The 12,103-nt window shown below is 37.2% G+C and overlaps 1 protein-coding gene across 1 annotated transcript in view; it reads right to left on the bottom strand.

Annotated features, from left to right (window-relative positions):
• Nucleotides 1–12,103, bottom strand: part of Hcrtr2 (hypocretin receptor 2) — a 93,877-nt gene that overhangs the window by 26,439 nt on the left and 55,335 nt on the right. Inside the window, exons 2-3 of the mRNA XM_034509161.2 lie at nucleotides 6,845–7,023; nucleotides 3,223–3,466 (exon numbers count right to left, since the gene is read on the bottom strand). Coding sequence (XP_034365052.1) covers nucleotides 3,223–3,466; nucleotides 6,845–7,023 — 423 coding nt within the window. The remainder of the gene's footprint in view (nucleotides 1–3,222; nucleotides 3,467–6,844; nucleotides 7,024–12,103) is intronic.

The raw sequence follows: 12,103 nt of genomic DNA on the forward strand, positions 1-12,103 counted from the left end.
GCCAATGTTTTAAGTTGCACTAAAGAGCATTACGGAGAAGTAACATTATAAACTATATGCTTTTCTATGGTGTGTGATATTTTGAATTATGGTTGGTTTTTTTTTTTTCCAAGTTAACATAAGCTAGAGTGATCTGGGAAGAAGGAATTTCAATTGAGAAAATCCCTTCACCACATTGGCCTATAGGCAAGACTGTGGGCAATTTTCTTAAGGACTGATGTCGGAGAGTCCAGCCCATTATAGGCAGTGCCATTCCTAGGCAAATGGCCCTGGGTTGTATAAGAAAGCATCTGAATAAGCCATGGGTATCAAGCCAGCAAGAAGTGTTCCTTCATGGTTTGTACTTCAGTTCCTGCTTTCAGGAACTGTCTTAATTTCTTGCTCTGACTTCCTTTGATGATTGCCAAACTATCAGCTACAATAAACTTTTCATCCCACAAGTCGGTTCTGGTCTTTGGGTTTATCACAGCAATAGAAAGCAAACGAAGAGAGGTATAATACCTATGCTGATCCTTAACATTTAATTTGGGCATGGAATTTTCAATGGGCTCTATGAACAAGGGTATTCTATTTAAGAATGTTAATGTTAGCATATGAGATAGATAATGCGTTAAATGATCAGAAGCCATTTAAAATTATCTTCCACTCTTCTTGAAATCAATAAATTGTTGGTAATTTGAAATGAATATCTGAAAAATAATAGTTTTATTGATTGTTTATTTTGTGAATTATCATCTCAATTCAGTGTCAATTTATTTTGTCCCCGATAATCATTTTGAGTAACTACCAGATTACTTTCAAGTAGTTTTATCAATGATTTTTGAATATTTGTATGAAAACCAGATAATAAAATACTAGAAATAGAAATAAATTTTGTTTATTTACAGTTTATTTGTCATTTAAAAATATTATGTGTAGTTATGTGATATAAACAACAGAACATTCTACTTAATTACATTTGTGGGTAGGATTCTGCAGCTTGGTAATTTTTTTGTTAACGGGTTAATGATGCTTGGTCATGTGTGGAGGCTATCGTTTATATATATTCATGAACATCTGAATGGAACCCATTGTCAAAGTACCTTAGAAAATCTTCCCTGACATTTAAAGAGTACTAAGTATTTTCTCTAATTGCCCTTTTCATTATCTCAAAGTATGCCCACATTTCAATAGATGTCTGGTAATTGACATGTACACACTGCTTTCTAATTTGAACACATAGTATAATCTCTGTAGGGCTCGGTTTAGTCATGGATTAAGAGAGAAGGGTCAGGGTATGGGTTGTAGAATGCTTTTCAGTAATTTCCCCAGGCTGCCTGTGCCCCACAAGTTATGCCTTCTCCCCTGCCCCTTCTTCCTTAAGATGTGGGTTTCTATGCTTCGGTTTCAGCAACACATCTTTTCCTTCCCCTGGATGCCCATTCCCTGCTTCCAGTTGTCAGAATTGATATTCATCTTTAATGCTTGTTGAAATTTTAGCAATGTCTTTGTAAACATTTGCCCAGATTGCCAGGACTGACAGTGTTCTCTCCTTTGTGTCCCTAGAACTTGGTACATAAGTCCATTAATCACACAGTGGTTTGTTTGTCTTTTGGCCTTACTGGGGAAGGTGCTCTATTAGGCAAATGCCTGGCACACTCCAGATGCTCTAGCTGTGGTTTGAGATGTGGACACTTAAGGAAAGTATTTAGGAGCTTTCCATTCGGTTTATTTTTGTCCATAATATTAAAGGATATTTCATTAAGAAATTGAAGATTGAAAAAAGCAAAAGCATCACAATGTTAGGAAAGAAGAATAAGACTAATTGAAAATAATTCAATATCTTGAGCAACAGGAAATTCAAATTGTAAGTTTTTATTTATTATAGTTTTTATTTATTTGCTTTGGTTGTTTTGATATTTTTCTTCCTCTTTTAAGACTGAGTATCAACGTGCAGCCTAATCTGGCTTAGGATTCAGGATCCATCTACCTGAGCCTCCCAAGTCACCTGGCTTGATTCATCTTTCTCATAAGTGTGACTGCCTGTTCCATGTATATTTAACAATCATTCTTTCCTGATGTTTAAATTCTGCAAGCGTGAGCCATGATAATGCAATTATCTAAAAGAGGGGAATTTGTTTCTCTCATGTGTAGCTAGTACATGCCATGCTGAAATGCATGGTAACCTTCTGTTATTGTTTTCTCTGTCCTTATCTGTGTCTCTGCCATGCATGGCTGGGTATGTTCCCATTGTTAAGAAGTTTTGAGGCAAAGAATCACAATGTCTCTAAAATTCTGCTTGTTTATTTTGCTATCATGGGTGCTGGGTATGTATAGATGTATACCACACAGAGGTGATTTCTAACTGATGTAATTCCACACTCAGTGAACAAGCATCTCTGTGATACTGAGATGCTCTAAGAACACAGTTTTAAACTGAAAATACACCTTTAAGGTAAGTGTGTTCTGTTACTCTTCGTACAACTTGTCCTTAACATATCGTTTTTTCTTCCCCTCTCACAGGGTCCTTTCTAGTTTTTTGGCATCTGCCTTGCTTTATTTGCACGTAAATTGACACTTAAAAAATGAAATGCTAAGATACACACGTGGGAGAGCACATGTAGCAGTTGTCTTTCTCATCCTGTGTTTACTCCATGTAATATTTTCTATCTCCATCCATTTCCCTGATTATTTTATTTTTCTTTATGGTGGGATAAAATTCCATTGTGATATGTATCACACTTTCCTAAATGTCTATGCTGATTATGGTTTTATTTAATATTATGAATAGAGTAAGAATAAACATAGATGCTTAGGTATCTCTGAAATAAAATACTGAGTCCTTCAGGTTTATGTCCAGGAGTGAGAAAACTAGGTTATATATAATATCTGTATTTAGGTTTTTGAGAAAACTTTCATATGATTTTAACAAACCGTTAATTTGTAATTTGATTTGTTTCATTGACCTGTTGCTTTAAAATTATAAGAAATAACTAAAAATGAGTCATTGAATAAACTCCTCAATTCATTTCCACTGTAAAAAATGTGAAAATTAAAAATTGTTCATAAAGCATCTCCAAAGGACCTAAATTATTTATCCAAATTGTGTGTTTCAGCTCTGTTTTCACCCTTTTGCTGAGCTCTTTTAAACGTATGTTAATAAAGTGTATAAGACCATAGTGATGCTAATCCATCATTTGCGGGTACCATGTCAATGTGAGCACATGGATGAAGCCTACTTACCGCCCCAGTGTTCATCACATACTGTAAAGAGGGTGGTCTTATTGGCTAGGCCAGGGAGCATGCTGCTGCACTCCATGACAATGGCTTGAGGAATCATTATGATGCAGGAGACGATCCAGATGACAACAATGCTGTTTCGAGCCCGTTTGGCAGTGCTCTTGAACATCAAAGGGTGACAAATGGCGTACCATCGGTCCAAGGCAATGCAGCTCAATGTAAGAACAGACACGGACACCGACACAGTCTAGAGGGAGAAGAAAGGAACATGAGTCAAGAGGATTACTAGGTGTCTGAAAGGTACCTTGAGCACATTTGATACATCAGCAAAGAGGGCATTCAGGGTGGCCTGCTCCATGTATCAATTCCCATAAATAATTTTCATGTTAAAAAAAATAACGATGAAAGTAGAAATGTAGAAGCCAGTGAGGAAACTTTGTATTTCCTGTTTCCTTTCAGATGGGAAGTAGTAGGTGCTTTGAAACCTTGCAGTTTTCTCACACTAAATGCTCAGATTATCATGTTTGAATAATTCCTATCTTTACTTTGTTTTGCAGTTTTTGTACTGCCAGGGTAAGTAGTGTTTATTCTCTAAGAAAAAAATACATATGTTCTTCTGCAACTGAAAATTCTTTTTCAACCAGAATGACACAGCACTATGTATTTTAAATTACCATGTAGGCTTTCACATGTTACATTTCATTATTGTAGATAAGGCATGGGTATCTTATTTCATGTTTTTAAATAAAAAAGGGCACTTTGTATCAATTGATTTTCAATATAGTGGAACAAATAAAAGCCTAAATCTCACTGAAAGAGAATTCTGTATGTGAGTATGTGTACTATAGTTTACTCACTGACAGAATTAGTAACTTGTTCCTAAAAAGAGGCAGGTCCTCCTAGTATAGACTTGTATGTAAATAGCAACATCACAAGTGATTCTTCATTTTGAAAATGGAAAGAAATAAACATTTCAACCCTGTTGGTTCCCATATAATTAATGTATGGACCTGTCTTTAACACATGATTCTGTTCTGAATGAAGCATTGATTAAATGAGATTGTAGAGTTAACTGAGATGCAAAATGCCTAACTCAAGGCTTCCACACAAGTGCTGTGTATTTACTCTTACTCATTATACTTAAAATGATGATATTAATCATGATACTATATTTATCATCTTACTTAGATGTTTCAAGAAAGACTACTCATAGATCATCTAACTAAACCCATAGATTTTTCTCAACTCTTGGAGGCTAATTTTCTGTAAGTTAATCTTATGTTAATTGATGACTGTTGGGAAGTTTAGGCACCTTCAAATTTCTTTTAGTGACTTCCCTACTCCCTCTTGTTTTTATGCTTAGGAAACTGAGGACCTTAGTCCCCAGATTCCACTTTTAATGTGGGTAGCAAAAGAATAGTCTAGATCTGTAGGGCTGCTGTTTTGTGACTGCTGGGACAAGGCTATGTTTATTTCTTCCAGCAATTAGAAGTGCAAATGTCCATCAAGGCCTCCCAATTTATTATTCATGTATTCTGATCAATGAAAGCAACATGGCTCAAATTCAAATGTTATTTCTAGTATGTCCCACAACTAATAAACTGTAATGATCAATTGATATAAGCTCACTTCAAAGACTGACATTCAGTTCCAGAATCAAACTGGATGTATTGCTTTCTTTGGTGTACATAGGGTGAGAGGTTATACTGGTCTACTTCTAGTAGGGAAAACTAGAAGCCATTGAGTCAACCAATGATTTATTTCAGTTCCTATGTCTGTCAATGTCTTAAGCACATTAAGTGTGTAATTAGCATCCATTTTATCAGATATTCTTGCAAAACATAAAATTGCATCTTATTATGAATGATTGTAAGTCACCGCTCTCTCTTTCTCCCTCCCTCCCTCCCTCCCTCCCTCCCTCCCTCCCTCCCTCCCTTCTTTCCTCCCACCTCTCTCTCATTTCAGCCTGAATCTAGAACCTAGAAATGAACTGTAAATATTGTGAATACAGACAGTAGAGAGAGATGTTGGGAATTTCTGCCTTTGGGTATCTTGGTCCTTCATATATATTCTGGGTATTCCATTCAGAAGGTAAAGCCCGAGGCGACTTATTTTAAATTATATATAGATATTCCAGAACGTTCTCAAAGACCCATGACTAGACATGAGTGTGGGTAATAGGGCCTAATGGGACAGGAGGAGGTAAGATATAACTGGGGCAAACTGTCGAGCCTGTCTGCCTGTCCACTGCCAGTCACCCACTCACATTCATTTGTTCTTTTCCTGCCATTTCCTGTTACCAGCCTCTTCTGAAACATTATGTCTTATAAAAAATATTTTAAAAGAACCAATTACTCCAGTCAGTATTAGTTAATAAAATATATAATGGTTGCTCACCAAGGATAGATTTATTGGTCGTGGAATTACAAATTATTAAAGATCTAAGAGGCCTATTTTAATTATTAAGTTGAATTTTTCCATTTATAAGATTCTTAAATAATTTAAGAATTTGTCAAAGTATTATAGTATATTACTCATAACTCTAAGATGTATTGTTTTAGAAGAAAAACAACATGTAAATTGTTTCAAAATAGTAAAAGCCAAACACAACCAAATATTCCTGTGTAGCTTCCATACATAGAAAGTGTATTATATGCATGTATACAAAATATTTTAACCATGTATTAGGGATAAAAAGCAATTAGTGTTTGGCTGTGTCAACTAGAAGAAAAAATACTGGACTTGAAATGAAAGCACTATCACTGTGCCTCTGTTTCCCTGAAACACAAGGGAAAAGGTAAGGTGGAGACTGGTTTTGCTAGCACATGAATTTCTTGGTGCACTTGCATGCTTCTAACAAGAGGTTGAGGTGAGATGAGTTAAGTGATGAGTACAGTTTACTTCCAGTCTGTGATTACACATTGGTTTTTCTCTTGTGGAAATGGGTGAACTGGACACTCTTTATCTGGGAACAAGAATCTCCCTTTGACCCTTGACATTCAGAACTTGCTCATAAGTTGCGTTAGACAGAAAAATGATGTATTGCTTTGTAAGATTACGATGAGGTAATCACAGGGCCAAGAGAGTTGTGTAAATGATCTAAATAATCTGTCACAACCACTATATGAGGTGGATCTTTCTAAAATTACCATTTTGGGTAAGTGAGTGCCAAGAGTCTATGTATTTTACCTAATAATGTGCCATCTAGAGATGGTGTGGAACTGACATTCCAAATCAGAACTGATGCCCAAAGTTGCCCTTCATTGACCACATACCTCTTAATTTTTCAGGAAGAAGAGAAATCATTAAGAAAAACTGATATTCCTGATTATTGAAAAACAAATGCTCATGATTATTTGAGCTAGGATCGATATCTTAATCATTAGTTTGTTCAAATCATCTATTTTATAATGAGGACTATGAAATAATTAACAGCATTATTGGCTCAATTTTATCCAGGCATGATTTATTCAGTAAATCTCAAGTATAACCATCCTTAAATTGTTCACTTCTTGAACATCTATATTTATTTATTAACTCATTAACTATTTTACCAGACCATAATGTTTTTAATTAAAAACATATAAAAAGGCTCAGAACATGTAAAAGGGTTCAAAAAAATTACCTGTAAATAAGGAATGACCTTACATAGGGACTGCCCAAAGAACCAGGTCTCGGTGATATCCACAACGAGGGTGGCTGGAAGGCAGGTGATGGTCACAAGCACATCTGCCAGGGAAAGGTTGACTATGAAGTAGTTGGTGACTGTCCTCATGTGGTGGTTCTTCCACACAGCCACACAGACTGATAGAGAAAGAAAAAGAGATGGGAATTAACATGACTTCAAAGTCTATACACATGTGCTGAGAAACCCATACATGTGTGTTTAAAGCTGTGCTGTTGTCTGTCCATCCGTTAATATCTGGGAATTTGTAATCTGTGGTTAAAATGAGTTCACTGACCCAATACCTGTATTTGCTATTCATACGGCCTGTTTATTTCTTGAGTTGTATGTCAAGTCAAAGGGCAGTTTCTGATTGATCTTTCTATTACTTTAGTACTTAGTATGTAGAAAAATGTCAAGAAATAGTTCCTGGACTAGGTATAGTAGCACATGTTCTTAATCTTAGCCTTGGGAGGCAGAGGCAGTCAGCTCTCTGTGAGTTTGAGATTAGCCTGGTTTACACAGTGAGGTCCAAGTCAGTCAGGGCTACATAATAAAACTCTGCCAAAATTAAAATAAAATGTTGATGAGTCAGAGTTGAACAGGAGAATTAGAATTAGTAATCTTCAAAGAACAATTGGGATCACCTCATTCATGACCTTGACCCATGTCTTTCCACAAATTGCATTGTGGACAACCAGGGGAAGAAAATATTAACTATTGGAAAGATAAACAAACAAACAAAACAGCCTACTACTACCCAACCATTACTCAACCCCAACTTTTGCCAAAAACTTAGCCAAATATTTAGTTCATGAACTTATATTGTGCTATTTGGGCAAATCTTACAGGAAGACATCAGGCATATTTGTGTGTAAGAAAATTGAGATGAAGACATTTGTTGGATCTGTTAAAAACTCACAAAGTATGAAAAGTAGTAAATTCCAACTGTGTCCCTCACCACTAAATTTGCCTTCGTTTTTGAAACTGAAGAGGTTATAATTGAGTAAATTTAAATTCTAGGCTCTAATCATCTCTTTATTACTCTTGATGTCCTCTGAACATCATGCTGAAATCTGTGGAACCTTCCTTCTTTAATGCTGTGCTAGCCCGCTCAACTGCTTTTTATAGAAAGAATATCAATTACTACACACTGTGCCCTCCACCTGTCTGACACACACAGATTTCAAAACTACCAGTTTCAGAATCTATGCTTGTACACAGTGCTAGCTACATCTGCTAATGATTTTCAGTAAATGGAACTGTGATTGTGTTTCCAGGGTATCCTTAACCTGCTAGGGTTGTCATGGACATGTTGCTGTGATTGGAAACATTAAGTAATGGCATAGAAATAAAATCACCTTGTTAAAAATTCTGAGTGTCTGAGTAAAAACTCATTTTTGCCAATTATCTACTGTAGAGTGAATATCTTGTGTATTGTATGGATGCATTGCCTGTCAATTAGAAAGCTTATGGCCCATGGCTAAAGCAGAAAATAGAGGTGGAAGATCTGGGAGGAGAATGAATTCTATCACCAAATCCGGACACTATTGTGGATGCCAAGAAGTGCATGCTGACAGGAACTGGATATAGCTGTCTCCTGAGAGGCTCTGCCAGAGTCCCCAATGGAGGAGTTAGAGAAAGAACTGAAGGAGCTGAAGGGTTTTGCAACCCCATAAAAAGAACAATAATATCAACCAACCAGACCCACCCCAGAGCTCCCAGGTACTAAACTACCAACCAAGGAGTACACAAGGAGTGATCCATGGCTCCAGCCACATATTTAGCAGAGGATGGCCTTGTTGGGCATCAATGGGAAGAGAGGCTCTTGGTCCTGTGAAGGCTTGATGCCCCAGTATAGGGGAATTCGAGGGCAGGGAGGCGGGAGTAAGTGGGTGGGTGAGAGAACACCCCTCAGAAGCAGGGGAGGGAGGTGGGATAGGGAGTTTCAGTGGGGAGCAACCAGAAAAGGGGATAACATTTGAAATGTAAATAAAAAATATCCAATACAATGCAATAAAATAAATAATTTTTTTTTTAAAAAAAAAGAATTCTAGAATAGAGCAAGGTGGGAGGTCCAGGGGAAAAGATGTGAGGAAAAGGATATATGCCAGCCACATGGCAAAATGTAGGTTAAAATAATTGGGTCCTTTTTGTTATGATTTAGTCAGATTAGAGCCTACCTATATGGCCAAGGTATTTGCAAATATATTTTGAGTCTGCATCTTACTTCTGGGAGGGACTAGGAGGAAGAACCAAAGCTTAACTTCTACAAAATTGTGCTCAACTGACAGTAATTAGAACCAAGGCTCACAGCCTGGAAAGGCCTACATAGAAAGCAGGAAAAAGTCAGGCTAGTCTGGTCTCCATAAATAAATAAATAAATAAATAAATAAATAAATAAATAAATAAATACCAAAAATAGACCAAATCCAAAGCTTCCCAGAAGAGCACAAGACAGGCTGCTGGGAAGGAAGATTCCTAGCCAAGGAGAAGGAACCCACAGATAGTACAGAAGATGGCTTTTTAGAAGATGCCCCTATTTAATTTAAAAGCAGAAAATAGAAGTTGGGGCTTCTCTCAAGGGTAGAGTGGGTAAGAAAGAGGCAGAACTGGCCCGAATTCCAACCATCTACCATGAGGACTTTTGTATTTTGGCAAAAATACATCTACTAGCTCTTAAGACTGGAATCAGCTCTCAGCTCCCAATATATAATTTAAGAAAATATTTATACTTTGGAAGGTTTAGTTTTTGAATATTTCACATGATCCCTTAACTTCAGCAGGTGATAGCCAAAACATCAGATGGCTTTAATTAGAATACACTCCAATGCTTTCACTTGAAGGTGATATTGCCAAATATGTTATTTTTACATAAATACTTGAAACATACATATTCTAGCAATTGAAAAAACACATTCTTATGGTTTGTAATAAGTAAAATGAATATCAAGTAATATTTTTGGGACTTTTTAATGTATCCTAAACTGTGCAACTTAGACCTATAAAAGAATATGTAGTTAGTCCTGCTAGCCTTCAAGCCTGTATGGAAGATCTCCCTTGCTTTCTCCTTGCTCTTTCTGGTCTGATGACAGCCATGGCTAATCTGCATACTTTACATGTGTAGTTCCAATCTCTGCATTAGTGGTCACATGACACTCTCTCTTGTCTAGATCTTTGCACAATCATCTTCTTACAAGATCATATTCATATGGGGCTACAGGTTCACCCTAGAACAGTTTAATGTCATTGTCCAAATTACATCTTCAATGATCCCATTCCAAAGAGATGGAAAGATGACTCAGTGACTAAAAGTACCAGCTGCTCTTTAAGAGGACCTGGGTTGGATTCCCAGCACCCATGGGGCAGTGGATTAGAACTGTCTATAACTCCAGTTCCAGGAGATCTGTGCCCCCTTTTGGCTTCCCCAGGCACAAGATATGCACAATATACAGAAATATATTCAGGAAAAAGTCATACACATAAGACAAAAATGTAAAGAACATGTATACAAGGAAAGCCACTGTCTGAGACAATACAGACCAGGATTTCACTGTATCTTCCGGAGTTAAGGGGCAGAATTGAACAGTGGCTATAATGAACTTAAAGTATTTAAAGATCACTGTTATGGTCATCCTCCCAGTCTTTTCTTCTCTGGCTAAATCTTTAAGACTCTCACATACACTCATCATTTTGTATCACTTGTCATTCTGGTCCCTGTACTATGAAGACATTCCAAGTTATTAATAATGACTTTCAATGAGCCATATGTAAATGCATGTGCTTCTAGGTGTAGTATGTTGAGCAAAGAAGAGGATGACTGCTGTGTTTTCTATCTCAGTGTTATATCTTCACTGACATAGTGCTATACCTATTGATGGGGGCACTGGTCAACCCAAAGCTTCTTTGCAGTGGACAAGACCCAAACTGGTGGTATGAAGATTTTGCAGCACTCATTCCTAAATGGGATGTCTTCATTAAACCCCTCCCCTTAAGGCTCAGGGGTCTATGTGAAACAGAGGAAGAAAGAATGTAAGGTACAGAGATGCTGGATAGCACCAAGTATACAGTATATTCCAGACAAAACAGCACTGATGCACATGTCAACTTAGAGACTGGCAGCACAGAGGTATATGGAAGACAGACAAGGTCCCAGCACTGAGAGGGGAAGGGAACACTGAATCCCACAACTGACCAAGAAGCCATTTTAATGGGGTGACACTGGTTATATCAACCATACTCCAGTGTAGGCTATGTCCAGGAGCAGTGGGCACAAAAAACCATAGATTTGACTTTCTTTTTGGTGTGTGTGTGTGTGTGTGTGTGTGTGTGTGTGTGAGAGAGAGAGAGAGAGAGAGAGAGAGAGAGAGAGAGAGAGAGAGAGAGAGAACATGAAGTTGGGTGGGTAGGGAGATGGGAAGGAGCAGGAGGAGGTGGGAAGCATGATCAAAATATATGACAAAAATAGAACCTCAAACCATAGACTGTTGCCAACCATATTAAGATAGGCATTCTCATCTCAGCTAACGTAATTAAGAAAATCCCTCACAAACACTTTGCCCAAAGGCTTGTCTCTGTTGATTCTAAATGCTGGAAATTTTAAATTCAACATGAATCATCACACATTATTATGGTAGAGGTTAACACAAGGGAAAAATCAATAAAGAATATTATTAGGAGAGTCCTGGAGCAGCTTATGTTAGAACTTTATGTTAGGTTGTATTATTCTGTCACTAAAATTTAAGGGTAGTGTTTGTATTATATCTGTTCAAATATTTATAGATTATGACTTTGCTTACCCATAAGGCTTTGCTTCTCTTGAACTTTCACCATTCTCATACACAACAAGGAAGCTCCACCCCTCATTGTCCTGGCCTCACTTGTGAAAACATTTCACATTGTCAGGACCTGTTTCTAAATGATCTGTCAGCTACACACAACCCTATAGTTATGTTTCCTGATATCTGCACATGGGTGTTTGTCTGTTTACTTGCCCATTCAAGACCAAAAGATACAACAGTAACCACTCTTTTCTTCCACAGCATGACAAATTCATCTGAAACTAGATTCAAGCCTTTACTCAGATTTAATATTTCTCTGAAATGTAATATCCTTTCCTTTCCCCCAGTGACCAATGCTTGAAATCTCCACAATGTCTCCCACCTGTCATGTTTTTTCCTACTCGTATTGAAAATATCCAGTGTCACTGTAACCAATAGC

Source organism: Arvicanthis niloticus, chromosome 7 (genome assembly GCF_011762505.2).
Source record: "Arvicanthis niloticus isolate mArvNil1 chromosome 7, mArvNil1.pat.X, whole genome shotgun sequence".
NCBI lineage: Eukaryota > Metazoa > Chordata > Mammalia > Rodentia > Muridae > Arvicanthis > Arvicanthis niloticus.